This window comes from Enhydra lutris, unplaced genomic scaffold (genome assembly GCF_002288905.1).
Source record: "Enhydra lutris kenyoni isolate GAN:26980312 unplaced genomic scaffold, ASM228890v2 scaffoldscaffold93, whole genome shotgun sequence".
Lineage (NCBI taxonomy): Eukaryota > Metazoa > Chordata > Mammalia > Carnivora > Mustelidae > Enhydra > Enhydra lutris.
The window spans coordinates 1,911,530-1,926,040 of NW_019154177.1; the positions used below are offsets into that span (position 1 = coordinate 1,911,530).

At 46.7% G+C, this 14,511-nt stretch overlaps 4 protein-coding genes across 4 annotated transcripts in view; 3 read left to right on the forward strand and 1 right to left on the reverse strand.

Moving 5' to 3' along the window:
* Positions 1 to 14,511, forward strand: part of LOC111138601 — an 896,555-nt gene that overhangs the window by 630,652 nt on the left and 251,392 nt on the right. The window contains exon 37 of the mRNA XM_022490616.1: positions 13,909 to 13,942. Coding sequence (XP_022346324.1) covers positions 13,909 to 13,942 — 34 coding nt within the window. The remainder of the gene's footprint in view (positions 1 to 13,908; positions 13,943 to 14,511) is intronic.
* On the reverse strand, positions 3,379 to 3,931 carry LOC111138579 (histone H2B type 1-M-like). The gene is made up of 2 exons (XM_022490599.1): positions 3,918 to 3,931; positions 3,379 to 3,811 (listed from the first exon to the last, which is right to left on the reverse strand). Exons 1-2 carry the CDS (start codon positions 3,929 to 3,931, stop codon positions 3,409 to 3,411), a joined length of 417 nt encoding a protein of 138 aa, XP_022346307.1. The 3' UTR covers positions 3,379 to 3,408.
* Positions 4,212 to 4,604, forward strand: LOC111138541 (histone H2A type 1-B/E). Its single transcript, XM_022490559.1, has one exon. The coding sequence runs from the start codon at positions 4,212 to 4,214 to the stop codon at positions 4,602 to 4,604; it is 393 nt and encodes a 130-aa protein (XP_022346267.1).
* LOC111138530 (histone H3.1) lies at positions 5,730 to 6,140 on the forward strand. Its single transcript, XM_022490546.1, has one exon. The coding sequence runs from the start codon at positions 5,730 to 5,732 to the stop codon at positions 6,138 to 6,140; it is 411 nt and encodes a 136-aa protein (XP_022346254.1).

Consider the following 14,511-nt stretch of genomic DNA (forward strand, 5'->3'; position numbering starts at 1 on the left):
TTTGCAGCTGGGATGAGTGGTGGGTAGAACTGGAGCCTCCTGATTCCCCAGAGTCTTCATCCTCACTTGGGGTCCTCACCTGGTGGCTTTGGATCAAAGACCTGTATGGATGCTGGCTACTGAGATTTCCAAACCACAGAATTTCAGAGAGAGGCTGGGAAGCTCCTTGCGTGAGTGGCCATTCGATGAGCTTTGGAGGAAGACAAGACTGAGACCAGCTCACTTTTCCCCACCTTCCTTTTCCACATTCCTCACCTGGAATCATTGGTACCTTATTAATATCTACAACTTACATTCTATCTCCGTCAGCTTGTAAAATACCCTAAAAATGATTTAAAGGCGATCAAAGACGTGCCCCTCCACAGATCCTGTAACCTGGAGGCTACCTCGTGGCCCACAGGCACCAGTGAGAGGCTGCTCTCCTATCCCCTTCGTCCACTTGCAAGTTGCCGGTGATCTGTTCCAACAGCTCACACCTCTTAATAATCCCCTCTTCCCTTTTTACTTCTCCATGTCAATGTTTCATTCTCAGGCCTGCTTTTATCGGTAGGTACCAGGTCATGGAATGCCAGCACTTAGCCTTCTAAACACCTTTTCTAGTGCAGGAGAGAGAAATTCCTTCTCAGCAGCCGCAGAGAGAGAAAGCTTGTAGGGCTTCATCAAGCGGACCTCGCCACTGATCTCTCTGATGAAGGATTTTCAAAGATGTCGAATGACTTCAGATTGTGACTATGACCTCTGAAAGTCACATTTAAATTCTAAGTCTGCAGATGGTTGTCTTTCTCTTTATTTATTTATTCATTTATTCATTTATTCATTCATTTATTTATTTATTTATTTATTTTAATTTAAATTTGGCCTAGGGAACATACAGTACAATATTGGTTTCTGGTGTCTTTCTCTTTAAAAATGTGTTGCCCTGGTCATAAGATGCTGACTGGAATCTCCTTTTTTTCCTTCAAGACCTTTACCTTTGTGATATTTCTTTGTTCAATCGGAAGACAATTTGGTTCTTATTTCTTTCATGTGCATGAAGGTAAAGTAAAAAAATAACATAAAATCAGTGATTTACTGGATAGTTGATTTAAACAGAATGTGACAGTCTATGTCTCATTTAAATAGACAGTAGAACATAAAGGGCTAAAAGAGAAAGACATAGACGGGGTTCCGGAAGCAAGGATATGCCATTTGCAGAAGGGAGTCATAGTAGAAAGGGAAGATTCTTGATTCTTGTGGCCTCTACTGTCTCTATCCTTTCCTTCATGATGAGACAGGAGAGATGGGAACAGTCACCAAAAGAAAATGGAGAAAATGTTGAGTCTGGACCAAAAAAAGTAGGTAGAGGAGAATACTGCACAATAAGACAAACATCACATAATTTAGAGGAACGGGCTTACTTATCCAGGTAACTATTAAATCCACAATAACTCCCAGTGCCTTTCACCACTTCTTTTTCATTACTGTAATAGCTTAAAGAATTTTAAGTTTTTTCTTTTAGCTCACTTCTTTATCCTTTTCCTTAAACGGCACGAAGTAGCTGGTAGATACCTAATGGGTACATGACTGGTCTCTACCCAGAGCTGTCAAGTGAACAGATTCTTTCCAGGGGAGGATTTGGGAAGCTGGAGAGGTCTGGGCATGGGCCCTGCGCTTTGGTGGCAGGAGAAGGACATGGGACAGCTTGTCATGGGCACAGAAATCTCCCTCAATGCCCAGAGACCTCCAACTGGAGCTTAAGCTTGCTTCTCCCTCTCCCACTCCCCCTGCTTGTGTTCCCTCTCTTGCTGTCTCTCTGTCAAATAAATAAAATCTTAAAAAAAATAAATAAATAAACCTCTGGTTTGGAGGACAGCACAGCTGTCTCTTTAGCTGTAACTTAAGCTAAATGTAGATATTTTATGAAAGACAGAATAGAAGATGAGAGCAAAGCATGGAAAATGGCTTTACGTGCTTTATGAGGGGTGTTCTCTCAAAATTCACATATTTGAACCCTAACCCCAGTGCAGCTGTGTTTGGACACATGACCTTTGAGAGGTAATGAGGGTTATATGAAGTCACAAGGAGGGTCCTAATCCAACAGGACTACGTTCTTACAAGAAAAGGGAAAGACTTGAGAGGTGTGCAAACGGAGGAAGGCCACATGAGGACTCAGGTGCAAGCCCAGGAGGGAAGCCAAGCTAGCTCACACCTTGATCTTGGACTTGTAGCCCCAGAACCCCGAGAAAATAAGTATGTTTAAACCACCCCAATAAATGATATTTTGTTGTGGCAACACCCGAAAAGAATGCAAGCATTTTAGTAGGATGTTTGAACTTGGTTAGGCAGAGGTGTCAGAGGACTAAGAAACATTTGGAAAGAAAAATTCTACCTGCAAAAAGAGCAAGAGCCAGACTTTGGGGGAAACACACATATTTAAAAGGGCATAGGGATGTACAAAATAACCAAGGTCACCAAGTTCATACTGACCTGTTCTGTAAAGTGCAGCTTCCTTACGTGTAACCATATTCCTACATCCTGACATGTCTTCAAAGAGCAGCCCACCAGAATCATGAGTATTCTGTCAGATGTTTAGGTTTACAGGAAATACTAAAGTATTTCTATTTTGAGGACTAGAAGTAGAGAACAGGCTTTTGTTTTGTTTTTGTTTCAGGTTGCTGAGGTTTTTTGTTTTTGTTTTGTTTTTTCATCTTTGACCATAAGTCAATCCTCAGCACTTACCCGTGCGCTTTCTGGTTCTTCCGTCTCTGTCATGTGCACGTTGGACTGTTGGAGAAACTGTTAAATCCAGTGCTTAAAGGGTGACAGAAATAGTAATCCTACCAACCGCGACTCACGGTTGTCCTCGGGAAGTTGAATTTAGGAAGAAAACATTTCAGTTCCGTCTGGAAAAGAGCAAGGCCTTGGAGTTCTGCCTCCGCTCTCGGCCACAGGATGGCAGCAGAGGGCAGCGCGTCCTAATCCGCCGGTGAGGGTCTCCCGAGGGAAAATTCAATATTGGAAAGAGCAAAGAAAAGGAGGGGATGAGAAGGATACGGAGTTCAGGAACACCCTGAAATTAGGGAACTCCTCTCCAACTACGGTAGCTTATGGGCGAAGTCCGCCGCCAACCCGCAAGGCTTAACGACAGGGGCTTCACTAATAAAGTGTAACCGAAGGCGAAATTTCGGCTTTTGCCTCCTTGCAAAGGGCCTCAAAGAACCCACAGTAGATTAGCAGGATAGTGAGAGCCTAGATGCTTACCCAGCTTCTCCCTTTTCTTCCCACCTATCTCCCCCTCCCAACCTAGCTCCCAACACTTCTAAAAAGACAGCTAAACTACAGGCAAAGTGCGCCCGCTCTTTTCTCGGAGGGTGGGTGGCTCTGAAAAGAGCCTTTGGGTTTGATTGACAGGACGCTTACTTGGCGAGCTCACTTGGAGCTGGTGTACTTGGTGACGGCCTTGGTGCCCTCGGACACGGCGTGCTTGGCCAGCTCCCCGGGCAGCAGCAGGCGCACGGCCGTCTGGATCTCCCTGGACGTGATGGTCGAGCGCTTGTTGTAGTGCGCCAGGCGGGACGCCTCGCCCGCGATGCGCTCGAAGATGTCGTTGACGAACGAGTTCATGATGCCCATGGCCTTGGACGAGATGCCCGTGTCGGGGTGCACCTGCTTCAGCACCTTGTACACGTACACCGAGTAGCTCTCCTTGCGGCTGCGTTTGCGCTTCTTGCCGTCCTTCTTCTGCGCCTTGGTCACCGCCTTCTTGGAGCCCTTCTTCGGGGCCGGCGCGGACTTGGTGGGCTCGGGTACCGCCAGAAACAACTGTTGAAGGCTTGAAAATAACGCAGTGAGTGTGAGGCTCTAAGTGTGTTCCTTACTCACAGCTTCTTACACCTGACCGGCTTTGGCAGAGTGGACAGTAACTAACACCCCTCTACCCCCTCCCCAACATCAAAAGCCCAAAGACTAAAGAAAAAACAGGCTCTACCTGTCCTCTTTACTCAGCTCCTTACGCGGAGGTGATGAAACAAAACCAAAGATTTGTAGTAAATACTGGGTGGCAGCCTGTAGCTATCCAATCAAAGTAAGAGTCTTTGGAAACAAGGACTCCATTGGTTTAAATGTAACTGTAATTTTATCCAATGGCACAGCTTTATTTTGGCGCCCAGTGAGGACTATAAGAAAAGAAGCTTTCTCCTACTCAGCCTAGTCATTGGCAATTTCCTGAAATCATGTCTGGACGCGGAAAACAGGGCGGTAAGGCGCGCGCCAAGGCCAAGACGCGCTCGTCGCGGGCGGGCCTGCAGTTCCCGGTGGGCCGCGTGCACCGCCTGCTCCGCAAGGGCAACTACTCGGAGCGGGTCGGGGCCGGCGCGCCCGTGTACCTGGCGGCCGTGCTCGAGTACCTGACGGCCGAGATCCTGGAGCTGGCGGGCAACGCGGCGCGCGACAACAAGAAGACGCGCATCATCCCGCGCCACCTGCAGCTGGCCATCCGCAACGACGAGGAGCTCAACAAGCTGCTGGGCCGCGTCACCATCGCGCAGGGCGGCGTGCTGCCCAACATCCAGGCCGTGCTGCTGCCCAAGAAGACCGAGAGCCACCACAAGGCCAAGGGCAAGTAAGGTCTTTAACAACAACCAAACCAAAAGGCTCTTTTCAGAGCCACCCACCATTTCTGAGAAAGAACTGAACGAACACTTTTTTCTGAAACTTAAAAGTAACCTAAATGAAGATCACGAAATAACTGGTCTCCCGTTTGATTTAGCCAATTCTGATAAAGTGCTTACAATGCATAGTTTTCTCAATTGTAAAACCACTAAACCATCTTTATTTGCGCCCCCCCCCCAACACTGTTATGGGCAATTAGTAAACTTCTGTCCCGACAAATACACTTAACCTGGGTTTTTTTTGTTTGTTTGTTTTTTGTTTTTTGTTTGTTTCTGGGACGTTATCACTAGCAAAACATGGAGGTTCATTGGTCAACGAGAAGGTTCCTAACACTTCAGAGGTACTCCTAAAGAAAAACGAATTACTGGTCACTGTGAATCTTACCACTCCACACCTGCTGGTTAAATTTACCACGATTTACATAAGTAATCCAATCAGCCACTTGATTGCATCCGAAAGTGAGTGAATGATGTCAGATAACCGCTCGCTGGTGTTTAGTCTAACGCATATCAGGCTTCCCTCCCCGCACCACGCGGGGCAAAGTCAAGTTTTGGCGTTCCAGGCGGTCACTGTGCCCGTTTTATTTTAAAAAAGTGCCTGTTCTGGGTCTCTGTACAATCAGCAGAAGGAGATCTGAATGATGCTGTTATGAAACACAACTTTTCTTAGACTAACCAACAATTATTCTGATATGATTTTCCCCATGTTATATTTAAAGGGACAAAGGGATAAAATAAAAAATGCATTTTTAAGGACACTTTAGGCGCTGACTTGCACAGATTCTAGGTCCGACTCTCTTTCACTGGTGGAATCTTAACATTTTGGTTGAGAACAGTAAACTTAGACAGGATGAAGTACAGCTATAATCTTATCCTGTAAAAATAGGACATAAAGATAAGACTAATAGCTTGGAAATCAAACCGTTTCGGAGATCCTAGCAGTCAAATGAAGATTGGCTTGAGAACCAATCAGGTTACTCTCGGGACAGACTTGGCCAATCAGGATGGGATCATGGGTATAAAGTCTGGTCCCGGCACCAACTCAGCAGTTGCGACCTTCCGCAGCTCCAGTGTCTGGCCATGGCTCGTACGAAGCAGACGGCGCGCAAGTCGACCGGCGGCAAGGCCCCGCGCAAGCAGCTGGCCACCAAGGCGGCCCGCAAGAGCGCGCCGGCCACGGGCGGCGTGAAGAAGCCGCACCGCTACCGGCCCGGCACGGTGGCCCTGCGCGAGATCCGGCGCTACCAGAAGTCCACCGAGCTGCTGATCCGCAAGCTGCCGTTCCAGCGGCTGGTGCGCGAGATCGCGCAGGACTTCAAGACCGACCTGCGCTTCCAGAGCTCGGCCGTCATGGCGCTGCAGGAGGCGTGCGAGGCCTACCTGGTGGGGCTCTTCGAGGACACCAACCTCTGCGCCATCCACGCCAAGCGCGTCACCATCATGCCCAAGGACATCCAGCTGGCGCGCCGCATCCGCGGCGAGAGGGCCTAATCTGTCCTTCCAGAGCTTGTGCGAGCGAGCGTGTTTGCTTTCTCCCTCCCAAAGGCTCTTTTCAGAGCCACTTTCCGTTCTCACTGAGAGTGGCTGTTCTACTGGGTTGGGTGTCAGACTTAGTCTGAACTTAGGGAGAGAGAGAAAGGGAAAAGGAAAAGGGATAACATAACGTTCTAGCAACTAAGGCATCTCCTTCCGTTTTTGCAAAGTCGGTGGCTGTTGGGAAGCCCTCATCTGTGCTTACCAGCTACTTAAGGAAACTGTTGCTTAACAGGCAGTAAACGTTTAAAGGCTTCAGTGTCCCCGCAGAGACAGTCACTTCTCAGTCCCTTAAGTAATCCAGATGTACAGAAACAGGATGCAAACACTCAACAGGAAAATAACTTTGACCACCAAGGAAGGGTCAGATCACAGATCCTGGTATGTCCACCCCCGCCTCTGGTGTAAGCAGTCTGGGAGCTGCGTTGTGCAATCGTGTCCCCCTTGTATCCACAGGCTGAGTGAGGAAGAACCTGTCATACGTTGTGCGTTGTTCTGCAAAGCTGGCTGGCTGGAGCTGTCCCAGTTCCTACAAGGTGGCCTGTTCCTCCAGGTTAAAGTCAGACAATGCCAGTGTTTTGCAGAGGATCTAGCAGGATTTTCTCATTGGCACTCACTGTCTTTTATACAACTCCAGAAGAGAACAGAGCTGGAATTGGGCTGCAGGCCTGGCTCCGTTTACCAAGAAAATGAGCTGTGTTCCGACCGCTTTTCTCATGAGAATTGACTTTCTTGATATTTAGCATTGACATCTAGTAACTGTCCAGGATAAAGCTCTGAAATGTTTATTCTCTTTCACACCCATTCTAAGATAAGATACTATAAACTCAGCAAATTGGCCCCCTGGTTCTTGTTCGACACTGGTTTCCGGTTGCCGAGGCCTGACGACAATCCCCTGACATGATGGTGACTTCCCTGGGGGACGAGCCACAGTGAGACCATTTGGGGTGGTCATAGCCCCTAGTCCACTTGACCTTTACCCCTTACAGGACGCTACAGAAGTGTTCCCCTCAAATCTCGTGTGAACCTAAGTTCTAAAAGTCAAATTTTGCCCCACTCTCTTCCCTTAGAACACACGTGTCCTAAGGCCAAGTTTTTTCTCATTCTGTTTACAGCAGGTGCTCGTTAAACTCTAGTTGAATGAATGTATGGGGAATCTGCTGTTTTTAGACCAAGATAGCTCCCACTCAACTATAGGTGGTCACCAAGCACATTATTCCCTTCACTCTAGATGCCTTTTGACACTGCTGTTTTGTTTTGTTTTAAATCTTTTGTTTGTTTGTTTGTTTTAAAGATTTTATTCATTTATTTGAGAGAGAGAGCATGAGAGGGGAGAGGTCATCGGGGGAGGCAGACTCCCTGCTCAGCAGGGAGCCTAATGTGGGACTCGGTCCTGGGACTCCAAGATCATGACCTGAGCCGAAGGTGGTTGCTTAACCAACTGAGCCCCCCGGGGGCCCTGTCACTGCTGTTTTGATTCCCATGGTGAGCAGAGAAAACACTGACAACAACAATCAGACAAAACTTGACAGCTTCCCAAGTAGCTCTACATTCCTTTTCTTAAATGTGGAATTGGCCACAGCTGGGGTTTCGGGCCCATCACTACACCCTCAGTAGCTCTAGGATTATCTTTTCCAACATACAGCTCGCTGATATGCGTAGGATTCTTTCAATAAACCCTAGGATAGAAGAGGATCTGGAGAAGCCTCCAGCGGCTGTAGGAAAATAAAGGAGAATTAGTTTAAAACAAAATGAAACAAAAAGCTAGGGGCAGGAAAGTCCGTTTTCCTCGAAGTGAAAAGGCCAGGGCAGAAGCTAGCTTGCCACATTCTCCAGCTCCTCCGAAAGGACATCCGCGGGGACTGGGAGTCTGTGGATCAGTTTCTATTCTAGCTGAAGGCTGGGTTTGGACATAGAAAAGGTGGTTTTAGGACAAGGTCAAAAATTCTTTGATACTCTTACCTTCAAAGAATGGAGCCCAATTCCTCTCCCTTCGAGTTGGGGCTGGCTCTAGGTACTGGCTTCTAGTGAATCGGACAGAGCCGATGGCATGAAGTCACAGTGACGGGGAGATACTTCGGAGGCGGGTCACGGGGGGGGTTTCCTGCTCTCTCTCAGGCCACTCACTTTGGGGGACCCTGGCTGCCCTGTTGGGCGTACATTTAGGCAGCCCTGAGGAGAGGCCCATATGATGAAAGAAGACCTTCTCCAACAGTCCATGAAGACTCACCCGATGGACTGCACTAGTCTAGATGAGGTGAGCACATCTCACAGCTCTGCCCATCACCATTAGGATATCCGGACTCTCCAAAACTTGCCTTAGTCCTTGTCCCATTGGCCGCAGGGTTTTCTTCTGCTGCTGCCCAGAGAGGCCAGAGACCAGCTTTGTGCTGCTAGTTGAGGGAAGATGGTATCTTTGGTGGCTCACGGGGCTGCTCTGAAGGCATGCACCTGGTGTGGCCGCCTCTAGCTACGGACTGAGGGCCTGGGGGTGTGGTGTTAATGCGGGCTGGGCTAGAGACAACAGCCAAATCCTCGCTCTCTCACTAGCACTTTCTCTCTCTCCCTCTTTTGAAAAACTGAGGTGCCATGTCGAATGGTCAGATACACTCATTAGGGAAACCATTATAAACTATGATTCTGTGACTCTCCTTTCTCCAGCTCCCAAACCAATAGAGACTAGTGGTCACTTAGATCATGTTGTTTGAGATGTGATGAAATGGATACTTTATTTCCTCAAGAGATTGCATTAAAGATTAAATGTAGTAATAGATGAATGTGTAGGAGAGGACCCCAGAGAATGTATTAGGTGCACAATAAATACTCAGCAAACTTAATTTCATCTCAGAATCTCAGTTCAGTATCTCTCTTGTAACATTGAGAAAATACACCCAAATGCTCTGATGAGATGAGATTCGGGAGTAAGTCCCCCTTGTCATGGATTGAGATTTGCGAAACAGTCCAATCTGATCAGTCACACATTAGCAAGTCATGGCATTTCTGCTAATGGCCAATCTCATTTCTTGGAAGATTTCTCTTAGTCTCTGTCTCACAAGGTGAAGTTTCAAAACTTGTCTTCCAGTTCTGGACAGTACTTGGGACACAGGAATTATTTCTGTTTAGGGGGTAGGGAAGATGTTGAAAAATTAGATGAGAACAGATGCCTCTAGAATGGCCCACCCCCTAGACCCTTTAAAGGATAGAAGCCCTGAGAGGATATCAAACAAGAGAATAAGAAAAGTCACCAAAAATTTATTAGAAATGAAGCTTAAGGGACACCTGGGTGTCTCAGTCAGTTAAGCATCTGCCTTCGGCTCAGGTCATGATTCCAGGGTCCTGGGATCGAGTCCCACATTGGGCTCCCTGCTCAGAGGAGAGCATGCTTCTCACCCTGCTTGTGCTCATTCTCTCTCTGTCAAATAAATAAGTGAAATCTTTAAATACATAAATAAATAGAGTTGGATGGCTGGCAATTACATAAAGAATTTTTAATCTTCACTTGGTAATCAGATACCTGCAAATTAAAATAATGCAATACCAGGGAACACACATCAGATTGGTAAAATCAGAAAGCTGGATGTAATCACGTGTTACACGGGAGGTGGAGAAACTCATTTTCATGTGGTGGTTTGTTGACTGATGGTGATCTTACCCAAGACATTTTGAAGAACTGTCTAATTATTAAAATTTGGTGTGCCCAGGTCTATGCCCTAAGGAAATTCTCCTACAGACCAATAGACCTATAGATCTATAGACTAAGAGGACATATTGAGAATATTCATCAAAATGCTATTTGTGAAAGCAAAGAGGTAGGGATAAATTAAGGGCATGAATAAGTAAAACACAGTAGATGCATTCTAAGGAAAGCTCTTTCTTCTGGGATCAAGAAACAAGTAAATGGCAAAAATGAGAGCTGAACCAAAGGCTCAACATTGCTTCTATCATTCAGTTGATACTTGGACACTTTGCCAGGATCTCCAACGGAATTTTCTAGCTTTACTTACAACTAACTCGGAATAACGACCGAAACCAACGGCACCACGTCTGAGTACTTTATAAACATGATTTACAGACACCAGAGTCTTGGTCTGCTCGGGCTGCTGTAACAGAATACCACAGACAGCGTGGCTTATAAACAACAGAAATTTATTTTTCATCGTTTTAGAGGCTGGAAGTCCAAGATCATGGCTTTGTCAAATTCAGTGTCTAGTGAGAACTCACGTCCTGGTTCACAGGTGGTCATCTTACCGTGTCCTCACACAATGGATCGCTGGGGTCTCTGTAACAGAGGCATCCGTACCATCAGGAGGGCTCCACACTTATGACCCAAGCACCTCTGAATATTCCCACCTCCAATTACCCTCCCATCAGGGGTTAGGTTTTAAAATACAAATTTTAAAAGGACACATGCAACACGTTCACTTTCAAAGAGAAGGAGCTTAGGAACTGTGTTCTTAGTCTCTACCCCTTGTTTTGAAGCCAGAAGAGCCCGGGGACCCCTAAACAAGGTGCCCTCACCTTCACCTTGATTTTCTTGTTCTTAATAACCAAGCCTGGAGATACTAGTAAGGTGAGATGAATGCAAGTTTCTGGCAACATTGTTTGATACATTAACTAGGCATGAATACTAGCTAAATTAAGGCCAGTTTAGAAAACAATGTAGATCATCACCGATGACATGAGAGTAGGAAATTGCAGAAACAAGGGAGGGTATTAGATAAAAAAAGGAATGACTGCCAGGCATGAAATGCATTGTGTACTGGAGAATACATTTGAGTTGAGAATTTCAGAAGAAAGTGTTTTCTCTGATAAGAGTTTTGTGAATCATTTTTCAAGCCATAAGCAGATAAGACTATGGCTTAATGACCCTCAGAAAGAGGGTAGGGGAAGATGAAGAGGCCAGGGAGGACAGTGCAATATCCTCAGATTTCTTCGGTTGGTCTTAATAGCACACGGAGGTATGAGGAGCTGAAAGAAGCTTTATGGATGAGGGCAGAGATGATAATTGCTCATAGGCTGGGGCAGGGAAGGGAAACCCCCTGCTTCCAGATCTCATATTTAAGATTCTGAGCTGATAAAAGGCTAAATATATGTGGAAGGGTAAAACACTACAAAATAGAAGTAAAGATTTGAGAGTGTAAGTTCATGGAAAGGAAAAAACTCCAAAAAGCTAGTGGTGTTTTGAATTAGTGTCTAGATGTGCATGTTTTATGTGAATGTGGATGCATTTGGGGGACAGGAGAAATGACACTCAGGAGAGAGACTAATCACTTGTAAGTAAACTAATTTTGAATGAAGAACAACAATGAGAAAGTAAAAGATATGTCAACCTACCAGCCAATTCCAAAGCCTTAACCAAAACAAAACAAAATCAGATGTCAAGGAAATGAGTATGTGGCAAATTAAGTTGAAAATACAATATTGAAAAGGATTAAGCCCAACATTTGGAACTAAGAACATTAAAAATTGTCAACTACATAAGTGTGGGTCAGTAAGTAACTTTCAGAACATTGGAAAGGCAAGTACATCTCATTTATTCATCTAATTAAGGGGGAAGGGAATCTCATGGGATTTGAAACAGTCAACATTTGGAAAATATCTCTTCATAATGTGAGAAGGGGAAAAAAAAAAACCTCTATTTTCCCCAATTATTCACCAAGAAATTATTGGACAGTTCATGTCAATCAGCATTATCCTATGCTGAGAAAGACCCCTCCCCCCAAAAAAGAATTTTAATAGTTTTATTAATTAGTTTAATTTAAATGAAATGAGAATCCTAAGCTTTTTTAAGCTTAAAAAGTCTGCAGGCAGTCTGTTTGTTCCCTGCATGCAAGTGGGAGAAGAGAATGAGGAACGTATCTAATCTAACACAGCATGACACCTTTGGAAACATACATGTGCGTGTATTTTCAGGGCACAGCACAGGCAAATGCAATGAAATCAAATTCCCGATCTTTCAGAGTATCTTACCTTCACCCGGTAAAGGAACATTCATAACTTTTCTCAGTGTTTCAAGACTTTGTCTTGGAAAGGTTGGTCTTAAAGTACGATTTTCAAGAACAGCTGCTACATAAGGAAGCAGAAAGCTGCCTGGTTCTCGGTACTTGCAAGAGAAAGACGGCAATTATCCCGCCAACAGAGACAGGTCTGAGATCTTCAACATGAAGCACTCAGATTCCCTTTTTAAGCAAGGATAAAAAAACAGGCCGGACTAGAAGCTCAGTAAGAAATGGATTGACTCATAGGGAGCATGTAATGTTTTCCGCTTACAGCAATTACCGAATTTATAATAATATATTTTGGTAGCTGATTCCTGGAATAAAAGTAGGTATTTGTTCAAGGGGTGAATAATCACACACCTTTGAAACAGTGTAAATCTGACAGTAGCTGGAGGGCGGGCCAGCGCCTGAGGGAGGTCATTCCAAACAGCCCCAGCCATGGAAACCAACCAAGGAATTCTTCTTTCCAAGTTGTTGTTGTTTTCCTGTGATAAAGTCATTCTTGTCTCTTCATCCTGCATCTTATCTGTAAACTAAAGGCAGAGGGTATCTGGGTGCAGCCGATTTCCCAGTTCAACAAAGGATTGGGGGTACGCGGCGAAGGCAGCTCTGAAAGGCGTGGTCTCCAGCTCCTCGGTTCTCCAAGGACCCTCCTCCTCAAACACCTTCAGAAACCTGAAGTGTTTCTAACCCAGATAAAGAGTGGTCAGTTCTCCCCAAAATACGTGGCTGGGATGGAGGAAAAGGAAAGACGACCGAGTGAGTGAAATGCAGCAGCAGTCACCGGGGTGCTGAGGTCGCTGCACGTGACACGGCTGCGTAAATGCTCAGGGCACTGCACTCGCTGCGTTGGAGGGGGGCTGCTCGATGCCGGCAGCTGCAAGTCACTGCTGCGAGCAAAGCTCAGAGACAGAAAACCATCAAGGCTCGGCCCCGAAACACGACAACCCTCCGGCCGGGGTCAGGCCCGACCGGGGCGGGAACTTTCCAGGAAGCGTCGGGTTTCAGCCTAGGAGTTTAATCACCGCCTTTCGCATCGGTCCTGAAAGCGTGGGCCGGCCTCTGGCTCGGGACTTCCCTGAGCGGATACAGCTAGCCTGCGCTGTTCCCAAACAGGTCCGACAAGCGACTATATAAGCCGCCACCGCGAGCCGTAGGTCGATTGTGTCTGCCTGTTTTGCAGTGATGTCTGGTCGCGGCAAGGGCGGGAAGGGCTTGGGCAAGGGGGGCGCCAAGCGCCACCGCAAAGTACTGCGCGACAACATCCAGGGCATCACCAAGCCCGCCATCCGGAGGCTGGCCCGGCGCGGCGGCGTCAAGCGCATCTCCGGCCTCATCTACGAGGAGACCCGCGGGGTGCTCAAGGTGTTCCTGGAGAACGTGATCCGCGACGCCGTCACCTACACGGAGCACGCCAAGCGCAAGACGGTCACGGCCATGGACGTGGTCTACGCGCTCAAGCGCCAGGGCCGCACCCTCTACGGCTTCGGGGGCTAAAACCGATCTCACTGCTAGTATCTAATCTAAAAGGCCCTTTTCAGGGCCGCCCACGAAATCTGCTAAAGCGCTGTAGACTTTAGAAATCTCCTTCTCAGAGCTCCTGACCCTGAGTTCCATAAGTACGTGGTCTACAGGAATTCGTTTAAGATGGGAAAGCGGAATGTGTCTCAGATTGTAATGGCGTCCCTGTGCCACCATATCCAGAAAGTGCCAAATCCTACGGTGACGAGTCGACATGCCCCCCACCCCCGTGTCCACACTGTTCAAGACAGTCGTGCTGAAAGCCGAGCTAATGTACCATGTGTTCTCTATAAGTACAGCTGGCCAATCTTTGCTGGAAGAAACAGTGATTCTGAAGCTTTTTTTTCTTTGAAAGTCCTGCCAGAGAACATTGTGGCTAGAATTTCAAATAAGGTCAAGGCCTCCCATGTTTTCCACTGTTCCCTTTAATTTTCAGTAAACAATATATCAATCCAGTCACAAGACCTTTTATTTAAAAGAGTGGAAGGAAGGCACTTTCCGATTCTCATGACAACATTTTAAGGAATTTTGATGCATCCTAGAGGCTTTTTTAAAAGTCAGACATTTTCTTTGTCCATTATCCTAGAGACCTAAGCGGGAGGCGGGAAAATGCTTCCTGTCCTTAGAGGCTGGAACCAAGAACCAATCTGTGCGCGGGGAGGGGCAGGAGGCTCCTGTCCAATCAGGACGCCGGGGGTCGCTATAAATACCGGGACCGCGGCTTCTCACTTTTGTAGCTCTAAGTTGTTACCTCTTCTTCGCCATGGCTCGCACGAAGCAGACGGCGCGCAAGTCGACCGGCGGCAAGG